Consider the following 24,547-nt stretch of genomic DNA (forward strand, 5'->3'; position numbering starts at 1 on the left):
AGCCGCCTGGAGGACCCGGCAGACTGTGTTGCTTTTTCACAAATACGTTTCTTTTTTTCTTTTTTAAAAAAATCCTTACACCAGAATTACAGTAAACTTTGGCCAGCTTGACTTCTTTAGGATGAAATTTGGCTTCTTAAAGCTGAAGTTGCAACAATTTCCCTCAAAGGAAACTCACAGCAGAGATTCAGGGACCGAATCGTGAGGTTTGTCCTTTCTTAACCTCGACAATATTGTGAACTCAAAGCTCTTGTTCTAAGCATCATCTCTGATCGTACCAAATTATTCCCTTGCCAGATTTCGGCTGACACTGCATGCAACCTGCAGCAGACATGGAATGGTGCATAAGAGGATCTGGTTTTTATCTCAGTTAAACAAAACTAGGTTTTCATTGAGGAACAGCAACGCCGCAGCTGCTTTCAGTCAAACTTTCTGAGTTCAATTTTACCTCTTTGATTTCGTGCAAATAATGCAGGAAAACGAGAACACTTTATTATTTCTAGCCAATGTGAAATGCAGTATGTTTGAGCAAAGAGAACAAAAGAGAGCTAAACACAAGTGCATCAATGAAATAAAACCAGATTGCAAATTCTATTCTACTCACAGGATAATTGAGATGTTTTATTATTATTTTAAAACGTGATGAATTAAAAAAACGTAGTTTGTGTCGAGTCAAGTTTATTTGTGTAGCATATTTCAACAACAACAGGGCAGTTCAAATACAGTAACCAATTATGAAACTGGTTAACAGTCTTTAGATGATATGAACATGGATGATTCAGTTTCAACAGATTTAACTTCTTGTTCTTGTTACTTACACAACACTGGTTGTTGCGCACATTTAGGACGCTCAGAAAATTATGACCAAACCAAGTGCAAACTCAGTAGAAATACAAACTCTTTCGGTTCCCTCCTCTGCAGTTTAGCAATGGTTGGTCAATGCTTTAGGTACAGTCTAATTCCTGGCCGTCCATTGATAAGTTTCAGGGAATTTCAACAGCAAAGCACAGTTACAAATGCTAAGTATGTGATTTTTTTGTATGTAGAATTGTGTATAATATCCAAATTAAGTAAGTTGATGTTATGTTACAAAATGTAAGAAATACTTCAAGATATTTGACAAAAAGACACTGCTTATTTTATAAAAACACCTTTAACATAATAATTTTGCTAAAACTATTACTACAAATATCTACACTAAAATGGCACCAGGGTATAGATAATCAACTAAGTTATAGTGTTCAGTTTGAGTCTTCATCAGCTTCATTCTCCAGTGTCCTTCTTTCCTGCTCGATCTGAGGCCATTCGTCCTCAGAGGCTTCAGATTCCTGACCAGGATATGAGAAAAATAGTTTGAATATTTGTTAACAATGGCTGAATATTGAACTGAATGATGCCGTCACCTGATAAAGTTCGTCCTCTCTTGGTGCTTTCGCTACGTCTGGGTCCTCGTTGTACTCTGTCCAGTCCTACAGGAGAAGATTTATATCGGGCGTTTAGGCTGGTGGTGTGATGTAGTGGAAACCTTTAGGTTTTGTAGGAATGCTGACTTACCACCTCGTTCTCAGATACAACAAGTCTTTCGTCCATCGCAAAACTCGATCTAACAGTGAGTTTAAACACAGTTAGCTTGTTAGCCTTTCAGAAACTTTTTCTGTAAGTTTCAGCTCCTGACAGACCTAATCTGCATGATCGTTTGGGAAAATACAACCAAACAAATTTACAGTGTGATGAAGATTTGCAGGGTATTTATTATCGGCTGGAACTCAGGTGGGAGGTGTGGAATGTGGTAAAATGTTTTTTTCCCAGAAAAAGCAACAAAGCATACACCACAACGTTGCTTCGTCTTTGAACGAAAATGCAACTGAAACCAGATGTTTACATGCACAGTTTTTTTCCTTTTCTTAAATCTGACATCAAATCAGACTAAACACCTCGCTGTTTTAGGTCAGTCAAGATTGCGAATCTACGTCTGTTTGCGAAAATTTTAGATTAGTTTCTATTTCACTAGATCACAAGACACGTTTGCAAAAAGCAAAAGATTTATCCCTGAGTCCTTTTGCAATTGTAACCTTGTTTTTTTTTTATTCTGCTTGTGGACTAATGGCATTTTCCTCATTAAATGGCCTTTCAGCCCATGTTAGTACAGGACTTGCTACACTGTGGCTAATAAGTAACAACACTCTTACTAGGTTCAGTCACCTTCTTTTGATTTCATCTTTAGGTTCATAACAAAAAATATTCTGGCAATTAGTAATCCTAACTCTCCATCACTTTATTCTTGTACTGAATTATGGTCAAAACTAATGAGGGAAGTTCTGAATGAATTTTGTGGGAGCTGGATTTAACCCACATGAAGACGGCAAGAGACGAATCTATGGGTAATATTATTTTAACAGAACCTCGCTTCACAAACTGTAATCTATTCTTTTAAAAGCAGCTGTGACGCTTATAGAAAACTGGAATAGAGACATTTTAATTTTCACTTTAAGTCTATGATGTCATTCATTATCTTTTCCTCCAAAGAAAGCAAAAAAAAAAAAAAAACCCCAAACATTTTGGATTATTTTGTTTTCCAATAAATGGAAAAAAAAACCAAACACTCACTCTGACTTCTGTTGAGACAGTTTCCACCCTGAAAGAAGAACGGACAAATGTTCAGCATCTCCCCTTCACAGCAAAGGAAGACAAACCAAGATATGAAATCAGGCGAACTTACTGAAGATGACTCCTGACAGACAACAAAACAACACCAGGAAAATCAGGAGCGTGAAACAGCTGAAGACCACAGCCACCACTAAGGTTGGAAGGCGATTCAGCACTAGGTAGAAAAATGGAAATCAGTCCGTGATTTGTCTCCAGGAGACGTTGCTCAAGCAACATTCAGCGTCTACCTTCTTTGTCCACATAAAGCCCTTTGCTGCTTATGACCGTGCTGTTGTCGAAGCTGTTCCACACTTCGCAGCGGTACTTTCCAGAGCTCCGTCTCCCCACGGCCAGCAGCAGGACGGACTGTTCTGGCAGATCCACCACATAGAAGAAGCTTCCCTGCTCACGTAGAGGCATTTGGTTGAGGTACCACTGGAAACGTGGGTGAGTTCCCGCTGCCGCCTTGCAGTAGAGCCTGAGGCCAATGACGGCATAGTTATTTCCCATGTCGTATTCAGATTGGACCGTCACTGGGCCAGCGACTGACACTAGAGAAAGGAGACACAAAGTCAGAGGGATTGTAACCGTTGACGTATTTTGACCTTGTGCTGCTCTGCCCACTTTTACTGTCTCAGTTTGAGTTAAACTGTAAGTGCAGTTCTGGTTTACTGTTGATCGGCTTAAACCAAACCCCGACCCAGCAGAAATCCTTGTCTTAATAGAGTCGATGCATCGCACTGAGAGCTCATGAACTCTGAACAAAATGTATTTAACATTCCACGTAAAAGTAAATGACAATACAAAGTGCAATAATCTCCTGTACACTCTTCTTCTTTGGCGCCTTTCACCATTTCCAGTATCACATATAAAAAAAACAAACAAAACAACAACAACCATATATTTTATCAAATAAAACTGTTTTTTAATCATTTTAATTTTGCATACATTTATTTAAGTTTAAAAACACAAAAACAAAAAAACCACAAGTTTTTTTTTGTTTTGTTTTGAAACAGAAAAACCAAAAGACAAATCTTAACGGATTGGGTTTCTTCCATCTGCAGCACGTAGCTGAATGAAACGCTCCCCAATGAATGTAAACCCAATGAAGTAATACCATGAACTCCTAATGTTGATAGCATTTGTACTGCAGCACAGCTAACAGCAGGAAGTTAGCAAAGAGTCTGGATTTTTCATGATAAAAGTCTTTTTTGGGGGGAGGAAGGGGTATGAGGCTCTTATTTTGGTAAGTACTTAATGCAGATCTACAGAGTAAGAAATACACAGCAGGGTTTTATGTTAGCCCGATTACCTACCAACTTCAAGAGGCAACCATCGACTGTATTCAGTCTGGTTCCCGTTCCTGGCCAGACACTGCAGCCATCCAGAGTGCTGGTCCAGGACCACTGGAAGACTGAACGTGGCGTGTCTCTCTGAAACGTTCTTCCTGACCATCAGCTCCATGCCCATGTAGAGCGAGAAGCTTATCGGTGGATCGCCTCTCTCAGACTGGCAGGTGATGCTGGCTGAATAGTTGCCATGATCCTCCTTCACCACGGTGAATGAGATGTCCGGGGTCGACACCAGATCTGAGGAAACAGAAACGAGGAGAACGTTTGATCTGCCGGGCTGAAATGCGGCGCCTTACAAGAGTATTAAACCCCCTTAAGCTGTTCCACATTTTGTCACGTTACACATTTTAAATGCATTCGATTGGAATTGTACTCAAATCACAAATTGCTTTCACAGAACGGCTGGATTTGAGATTAGACGACTCACTTTACTAACGACTTCTGAAAGAAACAGGTTGGACTGAACTGATTTTAAAAAATCTCCCCAATCAAGTACATTAATGTTTGTGGTTGCAACATGACAAAAATCTGAGAAGTTCAAGTGGTTTAGCTACGTTTGCAAGTCACAGTGTAATCAAACACGTGCTGCGGATGACTTCCAACCTTTCACTGCGATAACGAGGTCGGAGCTGTTGGAGGCGAACCATCTCGTTTCGTTGAAGACGTTTTTAGCCTGACACATGTAGGAGCCGCCATCTTTAGAGGACACTCTAGGAGAGATGCAGATCATGTTAACTATAACCAGCAAACAAAGACTTCTGACACACGTTACCCTTAAAACCGTACTGTGTTTTGGTTTGAATGAGGCAAACGTGTCATGAAACAAAGACTGATGGTTAAAAAAAAAAAACATCAAGCAGAAGTCTTGAATCATTGCAAGTTTTAAAACCCTTTCTTGTGTTTCAGAAAGGCAGAACTGAAACAGATTATCACCAAAACAGGTGACATTGTGCATTATATTTCCAGTGATGACAGGAAAAGCTACAGCGCTGATTGCGTCCAATTACATCAGCTAAACTTCGGTCTTGTTTCAGCAACAGTGCAGATGTTGACATGTAAGATATTTAAAGTAAAAATAGGAGGTAATTCACAAAGAACATCAATTTTCTCTGTTTATTTTGTGCTATTTTTCATCATTCAGTCATAATTTCTTATTTACGGAGCAGATTTCACTAAATAAGTGCAGATGGAAATACACTCATGAAATGCAGCTAATGCAAGCAGTTCACACCTGTTCTCACAACAGGCTGCAGCTGTCCCGTCTTCAGCCACAAACACAGCAGATGGAAAATTAACCAGAAGAACAATTATTTCCTCACAAAGACCCCATGTCATTAATTGACGATTTTCTTCAACAAAACGTAAAAATGACATAAAAACGGTTCTGAATTTTTAAATCAATAAGTAGCATTCAGCACTGCTGTCAATTTCAAAAAACAATTGACATTTGGAGAATTAGATGGAGGCACAAACGTGGGTTTGCCCACATTTAGCAATCAATTTAAAAAGCTCCAATAGTTTAGCGCTCGAGTCTTAAAGGATTCCTTTTAAGACTCGAGCCATGTTTTTTTAAGCCATGTTTTATGCCATCACAGACCTGGTGATTATTAACCGGTTGTCTCCAATCCAGCGGACAGGAGACGGAGAGACGAGGCACCCATTGAGAAACCAGTTGTAGGAAACATGATTTCCAGATTTAACTTTGCATTGCAGCTCTATCTTGGTTTCCTCATAGATCTCTGTTGGACCTGTGTAAACAATCGCAGCGTCGACGACTGGCACTGCAAAACAAACGGAAAAAAAACAACACATTAACACATTAACCGCTGTCAGAAAAGAGAATATGCAAAGATTTAATCTTTCGAGCTCCTGTATTTGAATTGTTTTTTATTTGTCTTTTCTGTACTCATTTAGCAGATTGTAACCAGATTATCTCAGTGATATTCAACCTGTTCCCCAGGAAACCACACAATATTGTAATTGTTATAGTGCAGCCCTATTTTATAAAACCTAAATAATGTGGACAACATGTAAAGATATGATCTTAGTATGGATGTATTTCGTTTACACAACTGTGTATTTTTAATTCATTGGATGCTTGTGTTAAGGTATGATTATGTATTTGTGAGGTATCCTAAAGCACCTTCCTGAAGATAAAAAAAAACGTGAATTTCCCCACTGCAAAACAATGAAAGGAAGTTCTATTCTATTCTATGAATTTAACAGAGTGTATATAAATAAGACATTCCTGCCATTGATGGGTGAAATTAACCAGAGTTGAACTGTTGCTGAGTGTAAAATAGTTTTTTGACCTTATATTTTAAGGAGACAGTTTTTAATGTGTAAAAAACTATGCATAATTCCTCCTACTCAACAGGACTTACCAATAACCCTTAAGAAGTGTGCTTCGCTGACAGTCTCGTTTATCTCCGTGTTGTTTTGTGCGCTGGCCACACACTCGAAGTAGCCCTCATGCTCAACTTTGATAAGCTGGGGAAAGATTCCCATCTCCTCCCCGGCTGAGAGGGTGTACTCTCCAAACATTTGTTTACGGTCATCCTTCCTGAAGACAGGAATTACAACGCGTCTCTTGTTGCTTTATTTCTCCGAATGCATTTAACTCCAGTTGTAACCCGACTCCACTTACCTGTATAATGTCAGAAGAATCGGTTCATTACTTTCTGAACTGGGAATTTCACACACCAAGGGAATGACATCGTCTACCAAAGCTTGCGAGGGGCCGTGGAGTCGTGGCTGGTCCAGTTGGAACTGATCTGTTGAAACAAACAACAAAAAAAGAAATCCCAAAGAGCCATCAGCTTTCATCACCGGACAGCACACAAATTATCATGAAAATGTACTTACTGCTGTCTTTTGTGCAGCAGCACAATCCTGTAGGAATGGAGACGAAATGTTAGATTATTTCAAAATCCTTGACACTCGATTGAGTTTCTGCTGGCTTGCTTACCCAGGACGACCAAAAACACAGAAGCAAACATGTTGAAGTCGTTTGTGCAGCGGGAGGCTTTGAATGGTGTAAAATCGGAGGGAATAAGTGGCAGTTGTAACTGGGTGGGTGAAAGTGTGCGTCTGATGGCCTTACAGACAGTCAGAGAAACGTGCAAGCGACTGATAGAGCTGCAGGCCAACGCCTCCCGAGCTTCAGCGTCACTTCAGCTGGGAGAAATAAAACCGTCCTGCTGCAGTTCACCGAGTCAAACTTAGACTCACAGAGAAGCAAGGAAACATTGTTTTCTTTCACTTAATCGATGAAAACACACGTTTACATCTTTAGAATTTATTTGCAAAATGACAAAGTACAGAAGTGGTTCAACACATTTTATCACTCTTTATACAGGAATAGCTCACTCTTAGAACATTTTATAAAATATATCAGATTATTGAAAACAGAAAGTTGGTTACTTCATAAATAAATAATAATTAGCATGAATCAGGATCTTCTTGGATGTTTTTATACTGTGATTTCAGCGATCTGAAACAGAAACAAAGACAGAATTAGTATGCCTTTTATTGTTCATAAGTTATATGTTTTTTATATTGTAAAGTTTATAGTCTGCATGGGAGCCAAAATAGAGCACATGCTAAAATATTAACAAAAATAAAATAAAAATAGTACAATCACATTAAGTCATGTATAAATATATATTTTGCACCTACAGTATTTTCTTTTTCTTTTCAGAAAATGAAAGACCTTCAGAAATATGTTTGAAAATTGTGTCTATTTGTGTCACTGAAAATTAAAAGTGTACAATACTAAAAAAATCACAGTTTAGAGATGACAAGTAAAATAAAATCTATACTAAAATTACGACAGATAAACAAATAAATTACGTGGGTGATGTGTGACAAAAATCTAATTATTCAGATGGAACAAAAACTTTTTAAGACATGACAAATAAAAAAAAACCCAAAACTAAAATGTATCAAATTGACAAAAAAAAGGCATTCATTGTATTTTTGTTCAGAAGGCGACAAAAATACAAATCCTAAAATTACAAAGGAAACATATTGATAACAATATGGGAAAGTTGAAAATATATATAATTAATTATGAATGTGATCTATTTTAAGATTTTCAACTGTCAAAGGGAAAAACATTCAAAATGAATGAATTATTCAATTCAATATGAAACTCTATTAGTAGTAGTTATTATGAAAATCCATTCAAATCTAACTAAACTACTTAAAGAATCTAATTGCAATTTTTAAAAAAAAGGTAAAGATGAAATGTATGAAAAAAAAAATTAATAAAAAGTTGACTGAATTGTTCTTGCTGCTGTTGTTCCTGCAGCGCCAGTAATAACAACAGGAGACGGATCGCCTCGCTTTGACTAAACTCCGCCCACATTTTGAGCTCCACTGACGGCTAACAGATAAAACAGGCTTTACTCAGCGAATTCAAAACCACCAAACACTATCACCAGACCTGCATGTAACTCCTGCAGCTGTTGCTCTCAGAGATCACATGTCATCACAAGGCGGCTGACATGCTGTGGTTGTTTTTCTGCTCTAGCAACTGAGCAACATGCATCCATTGATTAAACTGTGAGATATGAAGAAGAACTGATGCAACCGAAAGGTTAAACTTTAGCCACAATCACATTTTCTAAGACGTAGGAGCATATTTTAAGCATCTAGGGCTGAAAGACCAAAGACCAGCCTGGATGAAGAAGCTTAAAGTGCTCTTGGCTGATTTAAACTGTGTTCAACCTGCAAGCAAACCTCAAGATGATGAGTGGTTAAAAGCTGAAACAAGCAGGTAACAGATGGCCGACATGTTCACTAACATCTGCTGCAGAGCAAAAATATTTTATGTTACGTATTTACAAATACAATAGCGATAAGTGTGACTTTAATGCGCCCATGCTGTAGCTGTGTAGCTATAACCTACATAACAGGGAAGCATTTTTTCTAGTGCACTAATTTATTTCTAAAAACTTGTATTTATTATTCTTTATTTAACCAGCAGGTTCTTTGTGATTATCATCTGTTTTTTGAGGGAGACCCGGCAGACACGGCACACGGGTCATTGCAAGAAAAAGCACAAATTGAATTAACATTAAAACACACAAAAATAATAATTTTGCTTAATCAACTGTAACAATAAAGGACCTCCACTAATTTTATTGGTAACATTTCTTTCCAGAGAGCAACAACATGGTCCAGCCTGGAAACATTACAATAGACTTAAGTGCACAGAGTAAGTGCACCCTCTATTGATTACTTATGTATCATTTTATGAAAGTGCTGCAGAGAAAATATAGCTGTTACTACAGCTTTTAAATAAAAATAAAAATATGGGGTTTTGAAGTAAAGTATTCTATCAACATGTCAGAAAACTTGTTTAACTCTGGTGTATTCTAGGTTTACCTGGTTCCGGACATGACGGGACAAAGTGTCCGTCTGAGACTCCGGCTCAGAGAGATGAAATGGCATTGTGCTGGAATCATAGAAAATATGCATTTCTTGCGCATAAAGGAGGCGATTTAAATCAAAGAAACGATTAAATGACTTTAAATTAAGTGGAAAAACTTACTTAGCTGCAGAAACATTGGTAGGAGCTGCGAATAAGACACATGCAGAGAGCAAAACATGAATACCTTCATTTCAGTCTGACAGATTGCACGCATGCTTTGCTGCACAGACCTGGGGAGTGGTCAAGCAACTTGAACAGACAGGCGGAGGCCACTGCCAGCATCAGCAGGAAGAAGCAGCAGAACACTAAGGTGATAACTTCAGTAAGAAACTCTGCGGGTCAGAAGATACAAAGCCGTTAATGTAACATATCGTGGCTTTATGGGAGCAGATTACTAGCGTCGTATATTATTTTTTACTTTGTGAAGTTTCACTGCAGAGTGATGCTTGAGCCACCGAGTTGCGGTTTTCCTCTGGTTGACGGGCAAACAAGCAGAATAAAAATTAAAATCGCTCATCGTTACAGCCGCAAAGTTCAGTGTGTTTTATTTAGATTTCATGTGATAGAAAACAACAAAACGATGCATGAATGTGAACTAGAGGGAAAAAAAATTATGCATGGTTTTTGACTTTGTTTTTGAAGTAAAAATGTGACAACTGTGGTGTGCATTTGCATCCAGCATCCCTGTTTCAAGTCTAAAAAAATAAAATTTTGGTCCATTCCTCTCTTCATAATATCCCAAAGTCAATCAGATTGGATGGAGAAAATCTGTAACAAGTACTGTAAGTAGTACTTATTTTACTTCTGTTTTGAATGCAAAACCAAAGTATATAATATTAATATGGCATAAATCAGAAATGCTACACATCTATTTATTTCCTTTGGCCTGACTGTTTAAAGTATGTGTATCCTAGACATCTGGTGACTACGTTACCTAAAACTGTGCAGGCTATGAGGGACAATGATTGCAAACGTAAGAGTGCATCTCCAACTTTTCATTTATGGTAAATATTTTTTTTCTCACCGGTGATTCGGACAAGTACAGCGGCGCTTTCGGCCCAGGGCCCAGATTCCTCGTAGCTGTCTCTGGCCCTGCAGCGGTAAGACCCAGAATCCTCTGCGCTGAGCTGAGTGAGGAAGAGGACTTTCTTTTGGTGGGTCAGGACAGCCTGAGGCTGAATCTCCTCGGGCAGAAGAACGGAGTTGTTGAGGAGCCAGGAGAAGAGTGGGAACGTCCCTCTGCTGATGTGACAGCTCAGCCTGGCAGCGGTCAGCGTGGCCTCAGCGCTGTACAGATAGTCCACTTCCACTCTCACGTCCGCCCCGACCGGGACTGGAGACACAGTTAGAGGACAACAGGAAGGCTATGAGCTCAACAGGAAGGCTCTGAGCTCAATGGGTATGCAGAGTAAAATAATAATAAAAATAAACCACAATATTTTTTGATTTATTTAGCTCGTCATAGAGAAAAAATATGGGTGTTCATTTTTCAAAGTCATATTTTCAACTTGTTACACATTTTTTTATTAATGTATTAATGTCAGAGTTTCAAACTAAACATTCAATTCCCAGGTTAAATATTTAGTACACAAACTAAATGTTTAGTTTTCAAATTAAATATTCAGTTTAGAAAATATTTAGTTTGAAACTATCTACCAGTTAAATATTTAGCTCAGACTTAAACACTTAGTTGGTAAACTACATGTTTAGTTTGCAAAACATTTAACTGCAAAATAAATATTTATTTTGCTAAGTGAATATGTAGCTCCAAACTAAATATTTAATTTGCAAATTAAATCTTTAACTTGCAAAATATTTAGTTTGGATCTCTGACATTTATAAATGTGTAAACAACATGGTGAAAATATGACTTTGACAAATTATTACTCACATTTTGTTCTCAAAATATAGCAGCCTGTCATAGAGAAAGATTGATGATGAGAAATTAAGAAATGGCTCCCCGTCAATGAGGGAACCGGGAGTGTGGATCACAGAATGGCGTTGAACCTGAACACACATCTCACCTACTTCCAGAGCGAGGGCCTCACTCTTCAGGTCCTGCACCTCCGTTCTCCCTCGGCATCGGGCCTCTCCCATGTTCAGCCCGATCACAACAGGAACATCGAACCAGGCGGCGAGGGACTCTGCAGCTGTAGCAGACCTCACCTCCCTGTCGTCCAGCAGCAGAGAAAAGCTCACAGGCGGACTTCCTCTTGAGGACCGGCAGGTTACATTTCCATGGTAATTCTCCCCCTCTTTGAAAACGGAGATGGAAATTTCCGGTTTTGAAATCTTGACTGTGGAAAAGGAGGAGAAAGAAATGTAGAGAGACAGAGAGAGAGAGAATGTATTTTAGAAGAAACTCAACCAAACCAACAATTTCACACAGCAAATCCATCCAACACCCAGGGATGAAGTTAGAGTCCAAACTTGTCAGGTGCTGGGTTATTTTGGGGTTTGGTTATTTGGTTCTAGTTTTGATTTCTGTTCTTTGTTCATTTTAGTCTCATACTTTCGTTAGATCAGCCTCGTTTCTGTTTCACTTTAGTCCTTCGTAGTGATTCTAGTTTAATTCTGTTTATTTATTCCTAGTGTCTATTTTTTTTACCAGCTCCCATGCTAGCGCTCTCTCTCTCCCCTCACGCCTGAAACCTGTTTCTAATCAGCCACTGCTCCTTGTTTTGTAATGAAGCTCCTCAGTATTTTTACAACTCATTCTCAGTCATTCCTTGCTGGTTCCTCCAGTTACTTTCCCATTACACCTTGGCAGCTTTGTGCCTAGTTCCTGTGTTTTTGTTCTGCTTTGGCTCCCTGTGTTGTTTTTTGTACGTTTTTGTTATCAATTTTTATTAAATATGAAACCAGCTCTCCGCCTCGGCCACATCTGCATTTAGGTCCTACGTCACCACCACACGTCACGACAAAACCCTTCATACGAAGACATGCAACATACATGAAATATCGTTTTGTTGGCATTTACCTTTGACTGTCACCTTGACCTCTGCGCTGGTTGAATACCTGCTGATGTCTCGCACCACAGACCAAGCAACGCAGCTATAGCTTCCCTCCTGGTCCACAGTCACCTCCTCCATCACAAGTTTGTTCTCAGCGATAACGAATCCAGCGGTCGATGAGGTCACTTCCTTCCTGTTACGGTGCCAGGTGTACTTAAGGTCGGAACCTCGCTCAGCGTCGCAGCTCATGACAATTCTTGACCCCTCGTAGGCAACCGGCAGAAAAGAGGTCACGCTTGTGTTTGATGGCGGAGCTAGAAATAAATAAGGTGAAGCGCATTAGACTGAGTGTGAAGCTTGGGAACGTTCAGTAGAACCCAGACAAGTCCAAAACTTACTGACTACAGTCAGTTTGATCCTGTTGCTGAGTCCCGTTTTTCTTCCAGCAAACGCCCTGCACTGATATGAGCCGCCGGCAGCTGTGTTGACTTTCAGGGGAAACGCTGTAGGTTGGTCCCCTTTGGGGCTGACGTCTGTGGCGACCAGGACACGACGATCCCTTATCAGCCTGTAGGCGACCCGAGAGGACAAGCCGGGGGCAGAACAGCGGAAGACCACCCTGGTGTTGAGGTAGGCTCTGTCAGGGCCAGACAGAACCGGACGGAGAGAACCTGGCTCACCTGGAGATTCAAGTCAAACTTATCATAAAGAATGGAGCATAGCTAATGTGTATATATAGCCTCAAAAATCTTTATGACAAACTAGCGGAAGGGCCAAGTTGAAATTAGCAGACTCACTGCAGTAAAAGAAGGACAATTGTTCTTGAAATCACATGTTCTTGGGTTAGTAATGGTTAAAATATGATATGCTGACAATCTGAGAGAGTTGATTATGGCATTATAGACTTAAGTCTTAATGTTTTAGGATTTATCTTGAAATTGTGCATTCGACCTTTGATCTTTCATGCTTTTTGATTTTGGTTTCCTATTTTAAAGTCGGTTCTCGTCTCTCTGTGCAGTGATTGTTTTTTTAGTGATGAATGTACAACAATTTCCCTTCTTGTTTTTACTTGATCTCTTTATGGACTTAAGCTCATCTGCCACTTTATTCTATGCTAGTGCTGGATTGGCAACTAAACCTTAATCCTCCAAGCACAGATTAAGCATTGAAGCCTCCATTATACCAAATTGTAGCTGCTGAGTTGGTTGGATTTTGTCAATATTTGCTACATACACTGTTAAAGGTTGCTACCGGTTACTCACCCTGTGTTTTCTGTCTAACACCTATAATGAGATTTTGTTTTTTTGTTGATAATCAGCAAGCCAAAGTGAACGCAAGAAGTCAGAAAATCGGTAATCCAAATTTTACATTTTGACTGGATATTTTCTCATAAATCCCTTTAAAATGCCAGTTTGAGCCGTTTTTCCAGTTCACCATAGACGCATTAAAATGTTGTGTCCTCCTGAAACCTAAAGTTTATAAAGTGCACCGAAGTGTTTGAAGAGTTTTCACTGGTTGAGAGTAAACACTGCTCCATATCTGAGCGATCACACTCACCTATTGTGACGGGCAAACTTGCTAGAGCTAAAGGAACAAATAAAAAAAAGCAAATCAACAACATGAGTCAGAAGGAATGTTAGCCCAGTAAATAAACCATTCAGATCTTAAGTCCCAAGTTACTCACCCAGGATTGGCAGTAAATATAAAGTGAGACGGTTCTTCATAACAAGACTATGAATGTGTCTTTGGCATGGTCCTTTCTGCATGTATGTCTCATTGCATGTGCATGTGTAGGCGTGAGTCAAGGCATGGTGCTAGGACACATATGTTGTGTGAAGATAACGTAACAGAGGGGATGTTTTGCTATGACGTCATACAAAGAGCCTGAAAAACATGCAATTAGTGCAAAAAAAGTTTAATAAACACACAAATAAAAACGTTTACAGCCTCTTGAATAATATTAAGTCAACATTTAGGAATACTACCAAGCTCTATTTTTCATATAAAGAGGTTAATGTGCATGTCACTAATGTCAACACTGATAAAAGACCTTCCAGCAGTCTGCACGCTGTTATTAGCTTTAACACAGGTGTATAAAATGCTTGCGAGGAAGGCTGCAAGAATAATCTGAAAATGTCTTTTTACAGAATTGGGTCACAAGTTTCAATAGGTCACTCTGCTTCTTTGTGAATAATTCAACATGTCTCTTCTTGTTTTCCATCATTTCCAGAGGAGAATAAACGGGGAGCCTCAGGGAGCGCCATGGAGGAGCTTTTTCTGTTCCGCAGCAGCAGGACGGGCTCTGCTTGAGTTCTTAGGACCTCTCAGTAAGGTGGCATGCTGCTTCACCAGGAACCGTTTATCTGAGCTGCACTGTAGGGGAACAACAACAAGAATCCACACGTAGCATTAACACAAACAGGACAGAAGCTCACAAAGCGCAGATAAAAGTTAAAATGACGAGAGCCAAGTTAAATGAATGTTTCCTTCTTTCACAAAAATGAACTGAATGCTCAGTTTTCTTTGCGTCATGCTAATCCTGACATTGAACAGGATTAAAATGAAATGTGAAATGTTACCCACTTTTTAAGACTAGGTAAACCCTGTACATTTCATATAGGGATGCTATAAGAATCATACAAATATCAGAGTTAAAAATTATTTGGAAGCTTACCATAATCAGCATGTCTTTAAGCCTTTCGATTGCCTTCTGGTTGGCGCGTCCTCGTGACACATACGATGTCAGGATGATGCTGAGGACACAAAATGTTACATTTTCATCTCACATCATATCTAATCTCCAATGGATCCAATCAGATTAATGCAGAGTTGATGGACAACAACCACACAACATGGTTGGCAGCTTGAGAAAGTATTCATACCTCTTCCAAATAGACTTCAATGGATTTTATGTGATGTAGCAACACAAAATCAATCATCATACATAAAGTAGAAGAAAGGGGAAGCATAGTTTTCGAAATTGTTGTACAAATAAAAACCTGGAAGCTTTTATAGTTACTCCGCCATTTTGAATCAGTACTTCTGAAGTCGCTTCCACTGAATTACTTCATGAAGTTTGTAACATGATAAAATATGAAGAGATGTTCTGGTGCCACCTGTTGGTAGTAACTTATTCTTCAAACAGGTAAAGCTGCATTCCTCATTGTGCTAAAAGATGACGTCTAATGTAACTTACATCTTAGCTAGCAGGAGAGGCAGGGCAAAGGCTTGTGAGGACAAGTACTTGAGAACATTCTGGACTGAGTTGGGAAGACTTGTCACGCAGGTGTTTGTCACAGTAAGCACAGTTTCATTTTTAAGCGGACCACAGGAGATCCTGAAGCAGGAGACAGAGAGAAAAATCTGTATCAAAAAAAGGTTAATAAAAAAAAAACACACGCACAATTTGAACAATTTTAGATAGAAAGCTGTTCCTGAAACATATAGTGTCATATTGAAAATACTGAGAGGAAGAGTAATGGAACAATGTGTACTTGTTTGTTCCCTCGACCAGGTGGAAGTCAATTATCGGTGCGGCTGCAGCCATGAGGAGACCCAGCAACAGCATGAAGTGGAATAAAACCGAAGAGCTGGAGGCTCGAAACATCCGCTGCTCCGCCTCGCAACACTGCAAAACATCAAACTGAAGAAACACAGAAACACGCAGAGATAGGAGTTTTATTCCCACTTCACCGCCGCCAGTGCTTTAAGGCTGCAGATCAAAAAGTTGCAATCAATTACAAAAAGTAAAATTTGGATTTTTTTTAGTGCCAAATGTTTAAGAAAAGGGTAATATTTATCTCCATTATTAGGATAAACATTTTTGTATAATTTTTTAGACATCGTCTAAGAAACAAGAACAGCAGCAGCTGTGAACACAAGGACTCCTGTCTTAGTAGCTCCGAATATCATACTTATAAAATTAAAGAAAGTTTATTTTTACCAGACACACTGTAATTTAAGCCAACATTGCTAAGCTAACTGGTTGCTAGCTTTATAACAAACTGTGGACTTAGGAGGTGGTAAAGGAACTAGAAACATCTTTAATCATATATACTTAAATAAAATATATACATATTACTGCATGAAACCCGTTTGCCTGCCATTCGGTCTCCTGGTTTCATTAGTTAGATTTTTAAAAAGTTACATAGGAATATTAACAAGACAAGTGGGATGCATTAGTCAGGCATAACATTACGACCACCGGCAGGTGTAGTGAAAAACTTTTAAGTGATTATCTATTCATGACAGGACCCTTCTAGTGGGTGGGATGTGTTGAGCAGCAACAACGCCTGCGGATTAAAATGATAAAGAGGTTTGTGCTGTTTATGAGACAGAAAATGCACCTGAGTTTGTTGAATGCAGGGCTGCATAGCCACAAACCAATCAGGGTCCCCACCCTGGTCATAATGTTATGCCTGATCAATTTATTTGATCATGCGAATCTTTTGTTTCGCTCTGCTACCTTTTGGATGTAGAATATCACCAACAGGCTGACTACTCCGATCATAGGCAGCAGGGGGCAGTAGTAGACTCCAACCCACAACACAGTTTGGATGTAGACCAGATCCAGAACTTTGAACGGGATCAGAAACCGCTGCCTCCCGCACAGCCGGACCAGAAAGCAGGTTGGGTGCTTCTCCTGCAAAAGCCTGCCAAACAGCAGGAACACAAGCACATTCGTCAGCGTGGTAAAACAAACAAAAAAAAAAAAAACATCGAGCATGCGTGGGCTTTCTGTAGAAATCATCACAATGACTATGAAAGAAACCGAGTGATTTCAAGCAAACCCACTTCCTGGGGTAGTTCACCAAAAAAGTGTTGCAGAAAGTGGTGAGGAAGTTGAAGATGCACAGTTTGTACATCTCAATGCCAATCTGGTTTTCCCTGCACAGACGCTGCAAAGAAAAAACACAAAACAACAAAAAAATTAAGTCAAAAGGAGAATTTTTTCGTTTGTTTGTTTGTTTTTTGAAAAAAGTGCCAGTAGTTCAAACAAAGAATTTACTAAGTGCTTGAAACCGAAGTCAAACCGTAGTTCATGCTCATAATCTATGCCAATAAATATTTAAATCATTGCCAAGTTTAGCAGAATAACTCAGATCTGGTTGGTTTTATGAAGGTAAAATATTACCTACTCCTTTCACTTTCACTCACATTTTCGACTGATGTTTTGAAGAGGAAAACTAAGTAGATCCCCAGGGAAGCCAGCTTCAAGAAGATACTCCTGAATAGAAGACATGGTGAACCCTTGTGGCCATGTGTGTGTAACCTTTACAAGGTGTTTGTCTCCTGCTGCCTCTCACCTCACAAGTGTTACATTTACTTGAACGGTTAGAGAGTAGTCCTCGAAAGATGAGATCTTGCGGAATATCTGAGGGAGGACTAGGTCCACAAAGGTCATGGTGATGGGAGAAAGATACTGAAGGATCAGCTTGAGAACCAAAACTTCGTTCGACTATGAAAAACAGACATTAGCCCTTTTTTTTTCAAACAATATTTATTCATGCATTTGCTGCAGAAATACAAAACTTCGGGCTGAAATCCTTACCTCTTTGAGGGACACGTTTGTGGACAAGTAGATGAGAGTAAAAGCTCCACCGAGCAGAAAGACAACAATCAGGTTTAGGATGAACCTCAGCAGGTAGAGGCGCAGCTTTTGTCCCAGAGTCCTTTGAGCCTTTTTCAAGTTAAACTTCATCTCCTCCAGGAAGAGCTGCAGCATAAATGTCTAGATCAATATTTACTGCAGGTCAACAAGATGCACAAGAGTAACTTCCTTTTATGTGATTTTTATATAGTAACAAAGATCACACCTAAATGTGGCTACATGTCACTTGAATTTGTTTTGGAGATAAAGGGAAGAAATACTTTCCTAGTGAGGCCTGAGGTACAAATTCAGGTGATAAACAAGCAATGTTTGGTTTTTGTTGTTGTTGTTTTAAATAAGGTATTAAATACTTTAAAGCTGCAGTAATTTTTTAAAAATATGTTTTTTTACATATCATTATGCCCTGACAGTATGAAGCAGATAACCTGAGTCTTCCACCTCCTCCCTGTGCTACCACTGCCATCTCTCTGAAATAACCAGTCAGAACCAGGAGGAGGGTCTTAGAGCTGTCAATCATACCTGTGTATGCACCACTCACACCCTCTGCCCTTTCTCTCTGCCATGCATTAGGTCCCATCAACAGAGCTTGTTGTGGATGCTCAGACTAGTCAGCGTAGCCACTGATGACGGTGGATAAACAGTTTTTCTGTAACTGTAAGGTGTTTCGCTGCCATTAGCACATTAAGCATAGGATGCACAAGACCCTTATCCTGCTTCTGATTGGTTGTTCCTGACAAATGGAAATAGTAGCACTGGGGAAGAGGTGGAGAAACTATTATGTTTCCATAGATTATCTGTCTCTTGTCATGCTGTCAGGACGTATGAAGAAATTTATTTTTTTTTAAAGTTACGGTACATATTGCAGCTTTAAGTGGTTCAAAGGTCTCCCGAGTGACACATTCGGTCAAATCATATATAAAGAAGACAACAGCAGAACAAAAATGTCAATAGAAGAAAGACAAGTCAGAGTTAATTTAACTGAGAATGAAAGAGGGACCTAAGCTTCAAAATAACAGAAAAATAACAAAAATATTCAGACCACACTTATTTGAAATAATCAATGGTCTAAAGTACGTTTGGACAGTTGTATATAGAAGGGTAGAGCTGTACCTTGTTGTTTTTTTTGGCCCATTGACAGGCATTGTTTTGTTTTGGGGTTTTTTAATACCATTAAGCTGTATTACTAACCAGCTTCTGATTTCTTAGTTTTCTATGTATTTTGGATCTGCAAAACATTACATGCCTCTGCAAAAAGATTTCCATCAGGAGTATTGAAATGGTTGCATTCTGGTCAGATGCGTCTTAGCTTTCTAATATTCGGTTCACAGAAGAGTTTCAAACCGTTGCTGTGAAGACTATACTGTTTCATACACACTGTGTTGCCTCCATTTTGTTTTCTAGCATCAGGTTGGCTGCTGTGAGCATGGCAGAACAGGAGGCTGTTATCTGCAGGTGCGTCTCCTCACTCACCTTCAGGTCATTCCTGATGAAGCTCTGCTTGAGCTCTGCAGACTCTGGATGATGGATGCTGTAGTCCCAGCCACAAAAGACCTTAAAGCTCACATTCATGCTGGTTCGCTTCTCGAGCATCCAGGTGTGCTTGTAGCCAACAGTCGTTCTGTAAGAGGAGAAAAAACGTACACAACCAGGATTAAATGTCTGAGAGGTTTGTGTGATGTAGAAAAATTTTATTGTTACACGTCATTTTTCCACCTTCTATTTGACATTATCCTGCAGAAATTAACAGTAGCTTGATTTGACAATATTTGTCCACTTTATACAAAGGTTTTCTAAATCTGTGAAACTGAGAGCAAACCTCTGGTTCCCAAGTTTTCCATCATATGTAAATATTTCCTCTGGTAAAACCCATTTCTGCTGGTTTGGTCGTATGATTGAACTCAGCGTTGTGCAGAAACGTAAAACCTCCCTTCATTTGTAGCGTTTTAGGAACTGAAAGTTTTGAATCAAAACTGCTCACACATTCCTCCACCCGGCCAAAAAAAAGGGCGTTCCATCTGAAGAAAAGAGTAATCCCAAAGCATGATGCTTCCGCCACCGTGCTTTACTGCGAGTTCTGTTACAGAAGCGTGTTGCTTTGGTTCTGAGGCCCATCAGATGGGAGCATATTCTGAAATAGTTTTCTGTTTTTCAGAATGTTTTCTTGTCAAGGTCTGAGTGTTTTCTTTGGAAGAAAAGACATCTGTCTTCTGCTCCACTGTTTGGTGCAGAAAAATGGAAAATAGAGGAAATTGATGTCACAAGCAAAACACAACCATCCATGTATGCTTCTTCTCAGCCTCCTGGGCTAATTTTTCTTTTTTTTATATATTTAATTTTTGGAGAAACTTCAGGGAGTTTTTTTGTATCCTATTTTCTGAAGTCATTGTTGACTAGCCTCTCTGTGGAGCGACAGCTACATAATGTAGGTTAAAAAAAATTAGCATCTTTCCCGTGACAGACACCACTAGACAAAGAGACTGTTTTGATCAAGTCACATAGATTTTATCCTGTCAGCATTTGCTTTTCAGCTACATTTTACAGTCTAGCTAAAAGAGGCAAAAGTTTTAAAATTAGTTTTTGGGGTTTCATTTTTAAAGTCTAGCATTTTAACAGGCACATTTCTGAGATCCAAATGGAAGATGATTGATGTTTCTGCAGCATTGCTGTGGTCTACTAACCTGCGGACCACCATGATGAGACTAAGGAAGATGATGCTGAGGATCCCAGCCAGGTAAAGCAGGGGTGTGTTCAGGCAGTCGAGATTCAGAGAGCCTCTGGTGTAAAAGCCAAAGAAAACAGGCGAACGAGCCAGAAATCCCTGGTTTAAAAGAAGCAGAAGATGTGCTCATGTGTGGCATATAGCAGGTATCTTTTGTTTTAAATTAAAATATGTTTACGGGGCTTTTCTTCATGTCTGTAATTCTGTGCATGAATTAGCATTCATGCTCAGAATAATAACTCCTACCGATCCCAGGAGGAAGTCTAACACAGAGTCGTTTCCGCCAAATCGCAACGATTCTGTGAAATAACCAAGATTTAACTCCACATATGTCTCGACTGCATTTCTGCTATATACTTTATACCAGAGGTGGGTTAAATATAACTACCACTGCTGTTTGTGCCATAAAACCCTGTGGGCCCCAGGATGAAGCCCCCGATCAGAGCACAGTGCAGCAGGTTCAAGTAGATCAGATATCTGAGGAACACAAAGTAGGACTTCACTCCGATGCCAAACCTCCCTGAAAATCAACAACAACAAAAAAACAGGATCAAAAAGGTGCAAAAAAGAAACGCAGGTCTTCAAAGTTTCTGTTACCTTGAATTTTGTGGAGTGTCTGTTTCCAAGGCAACAAGCTGGCTCCCGCCTCCCTCATGTGAGCCCAGACCCTCTTCCTGTTGATGCTCTGGCTCCGCCTCCACGACTCCCAGAAACCAATATTGCTGATCTGAATTTTCCTCCTTTCCCTAATTAACAGCAAATGTATATTTTTACATCCTGAACTGTTGCTGTCTGAAATTCCCTCAACAGCAGGAATACGTCCAGAACTTCAGCGGCCACTTCAGCTTCAAGATTCTCACTGAAGTTTGTTTAGAAAATGGTTTCTGACAGCACTGAACTAAAAACAGAAGATATATATTTAGCAAAAAACAGTAACTTTGTTCTACTTTGTAGAATGTTTTTTTTTTTTTTAGCACCAACAACTAATAATATTTGAATCAAGTGCAAGTAGTGACCCCTTAAATTTACTTTACATTTACTGCAGAAGTTCTTTTAGAAAACAGGCTTTTACAGTTCTATGGGTTTTTAAACAAGTTGAGAATAAAAAAATATTTGTTCATAACATTTTCCCACCTTGCGCTCCTCTTCCCCTGCATACAAATGGCCAGGTTCCGCAGTGGCTGCAGAGACAGCTTGTCTCTGGGTCCTCTTGACTGGTTCTCAGTGCTGAAGGCCTCCCCGGGTTGCAGGCCACCCTGGTGGACCTTGCTGGTTTTCAGCGTATCATAGCTGTCCTGCTGGGACCGGACAGCCTGGACACTGGGCAGCAGGTCAAATATCTCTGTATGGTAGTACTCACATGAGTCTGACGACAAGGTGGACTCGACGCTTTCATCTGTTAGGACAGCAAAAAGTAAATCATTGAATTCATGCAAACCAGAAATCCATTTCTGCAGGATTTAGGGAAATTTATGAAAAATTGGTCACCATATCTCAGGTTTTAACAAAATTCTATCTTAGTTCAGATGGATAATGGCACAAGTCTGGGACAGGATAAAGCAAGTTAACAATATAGAGTCCTGCCAAAGTTTAATTAGTCTTGAACCTTTTGAAAAATCCCAAGCTTTGGTGTAATTTCCTGAGATTATTTCCTTAAGTCTAAGTTGTCTGTCCAATAATAGCTATATTTTAGCTTTACATTGTTGTTCTATTTGTTGTTAAATACAACAATAATCAAAGGCTCAGTAGCAAATCTACATCTGAACAACTAAAAAGAAAGGAGTTGAGTCAAAGTCCAGCACATCTCCATCATCTTCAGCCACATTCTGATTAAAAGGAGAAAAGGTGACTTTAGGTTGTGACTTAAAAGTCTAGTTTTGAAAATAACTAAACACAGACTAACCAGCTCAACTGACAGCCAAGCACATAAACTTTTGTTTCATGAAACAGTGCAAAACACAGGCTTCCTGTGAACTTTATGCCTGTGAGATAATAATTCTGATCGCCTTACACACATTTGTAGAAAATACGAGCTCTCTCATCTCACTTTGTCACACACACTTGAAAGTTGAAAAATTTAGATTCTTATTACCTGACAAGAGTCTCATGAAGTTCACCGTTTTCTGGCCTTCCATTTTCACCCCGCACTTCCTCTTTAATTGCAAACTACGCTGTCCGTCTTCATAAGCAACACATACCGTCGACTTCTCTGCTTGAGCTGCAACTCAAAGTTTCAAAAAAGTGAAAAGTCACTTCCGAGTCCTGCATCAAAATACCCCGCTTCACGCCTCGCAGCGGACGCCATGCAGAAGTGCTTCTGAACAGCTGACCGGCTCTGTCTCATGCTACTGGGACTGCTTCTGTTTCTCAAGTTGGAGCAGGTGTAAAATTAGTCCAAACTGAGGCTGAAGTTTGACAGATCGCAGAAAGTCACATGACAGGATGCAGACTGTTGAGTTCACTTGACAAGAAGAAATACACAAAACACACAAACACATAATGGGCTGGTAGGAAAAAAGCACAAAGAGGTTTAGGGAAGTAATAAGATGAAGCTTTGATGTATGCAAACATCTTGACTCATTACTGACTGTGATGTGTTGTTTAAGTTCAACGAAAAGTTAGTAGTAATTATCTTAAACAGAATTTTTTTTAGCATAAGTTGCAGCTCTGTCTTGTCGCAGTGAGTAGTTTCCACTCTGGCTAAATAGAAAAGTAGATCGCAAGCTTTTTAGGCCATAGCTCGACATCACTGCATCCTCTCAGGGAAGCTGTTCGCCGCTTACAGCCAGTGAGTGATGGGGAAAAAGGAGGTGATGAAACACGAAGGCTTTTTACACCCACTCTCAGGAGACCACAAAGACATTTGAGGTTTCCAGTCAATACATTCTTAAATGGGTATCAACGTCATTTCTTAGCTGCTTTTTCCACATGATTGGTTTCCATTCTACTGAAACTGTTAAAGACGCACTCTGCTTGGCCAGAAACAAAGGGATGTTAGAGTTTAGCTTCGAGACAAGGAATGGAAACAGAGAGGGGAGAAGTTGTTGAGCTTTTGTTTAAAGTATACTTGGAGAGGAAGTGGAGAGTTAGCAAAGAAAGTATTTACATATTTTTACACATGGAAGCAAAATAAAGGACAGGAAACCTCACATTTGTGTGTGGAAAAGATATGCTGGTCAAGTTTTTTTGCAACTTCTTCTGCAAAAAAATAAAACAAAAATAAATCTATAAATTTGACCCATACTAATTAAAAGTTGTTCAAATGAATCTGCCCATCATCATTAATAACCCCAATCACTGAGCCAGGTGAGGTACAATGGGAAGTTCTGACTTTGGTGGGCTGATTTCATATTCATCCCATACTTTTCAGGTTCTAATTAAAATAATTAATCAATTTTACTCACATAATTATGCTCTCCTTTCTGATTTGTTTAAACATTTTTCAAACACAGACATCAGGAACTGATAGATTAGGAGTGTCATGTGGGTCCTTTTGAAATAATGACACCTGTTTTCATTTTAAAATGATCATTGCCTGGTTTGAAAATATCACAATTAAGGGCTCAACACCATCAATTAGGGTGGTAAAAGTGGGTCACTTCCGCAAAAACACACTATCTGCTGTATAAGCGCAGCAGGTTTGTTGAGCCATCCTTTATGGTCTAATTTGATTTTTAAAAATCTGATTTAAAAGAACTTTTTTTTAATAATTAGGTTGATGTGGCAGGGTTCAATCTGATGCCAAAAGCATAATCTTTGTTTGAGTGTGTCCCCAAAATTAGCGTAGTGAACTTGGCCCCTCTCCAAGATTGTTTACTGGAGCCTGTT

General features: G+C 39.4%; 2 protein-coding genes and 2 long non-coding RNA genes across 9 annotated transcripts; 2 read left to right on the top strand and 2 right to left on the bottom strand.

Annotated features, from left to right (window-relative positions):
- The first annotated feature begins 74 nt into the window (after positions 1–74).
- LOC114144394 (uncharacterized) lies at positions 75–1,214 on the top strand. Its single transcript, XR_003595480.1, has 2 exons — positions 75–206; positions 298–1,214. It is a non-coding gene; the product is annotated as an uncharacterized LOC114144394 (long non-coding RNA).
- Positions 662–14,207, bottom strand: LOC114144390 (Fc receptor-like protein 5). 6 transcript variants are annotated; one of them, XM_028017155.1, is made up of 14 exons: positions 9,390–9,549; positions 6,967–7,491; positions 6,864–6,890; positions 6,646–6,772; positions 6,383–6,561; positions 5,596–5,779; positions 4,602–4,708; positions 3,963–4,235; positions 2,895–3,197; positions 2,720–2,821; positions 2,608–2,635; positions 1,555–1,603; positions 1,404–1,469; positions 662–1,328 (listed from the first exon to the last, which is right to left on the bottom strand). In XM_028017155.1, the coding sequence occupies exons 2-14, from the start codon at positions 6,995–6,997 to the stop codon at positions 1,242–1,244; spliced, it is 1,563 nt and encodes a 520-aa protein (XP_027872956.1). In that variant the 5' UTR covers positions 6,998–7,491; positions 9,390–9,549; the 3' UTR covers positions 662–1,241. The 6 variants fall into 6 exon arrangements, 5 of the variants coding, with proteins under 5 accessions (XP_027872956.1, XP_027872955.1, XP_027872958.1 ...); XM_028017154.1 differs by lacking the exons at positions 662–1,328; positions 1,404–1,469; positions 1,555–1,603; ... (7 more) ...; positions 6,646–6,772; positions 6,864–6,890 and adding exons at positions 8,742–8,811; positions 9,556–9,580; positions 9,666–9,767; ... (5 more) ...; positions 13,947–13,973; positions 14,074–14,207 and having other exon boundaries at positions 7,281–7,491; positions 9,390–9,459; XR_003595478.1 differs by lacking the exons at positions 662–1,328; positions 1,404–1,469; positions 1,555–1,603; positions 9,390–9,549 and adding an exon at positions 1,905–2,518 and having other exon boundaries at positions 2,549–2,635; positions 6,967–7,868.
- LOC114144393 (uncharacterized) lies at positions 12,925–16,014 on the top strand. Its single transcript, XR_003595479.1, has 3 exons — positions 12,925–13,019; positions 14,620–14,716; positions 15,904–16,014. It is a non-coding gene; the product is annotated as an uncharacterized LOC114144393 (long non-coding RNA).
- On the bottom strand, positions 14,289–23,893 carry tmc8 (transmembrane channel-like 8). The gene is made up of 16 exons (XM_028017146.1): positions 22,812–23,893; positions 21,854–22,115; positions 21,317–21,465; positions 21,108–21,239; positions 20,966–21,018; positions 20,679–20,818; positions 19,471–19,618; positions 17,941–18,105; positions 17,696–17,847; positions 17,547–17,616; positions 17,184–17,287; positions 16,855–17,041; positions 15,884–16,032; positions 15,586–15,726; positions 15,064–15,142; positions 14,289–14,762 (listed from the first exon to the last, which is right to left on the bottom strand). Exons 1-16 carry the CDS (start codon positions 22,852–22,854, stop codon positions 14,640–14,642), a joined length of 2,097 nt encoding a protein of 698 aa, XP_027872947.1. The 5' UTR covers positions 22,855–23,893; the 3' UTR covers positions 14,289–14,639.
- Between the last annotated feature and the right edge of the window lie 654 nt (positions 23,894–24,547).

This window comes from Xiphophorus couchianus, chromosome 5 (assembly GCF_001444195.1).
Source record: "Xiphophorus couchianus chromosome 5, X_couchianus-1.0, whole genome shotgun sequence".
Classification (NCBI taxonomy): domain Eukaryota; kingdom Metazoa; phylum Chordata; class Actinopteri; order Cyprinodontiformes; family Poeciliidae; genus Xiphophorus; species Xiphophorus couchianus.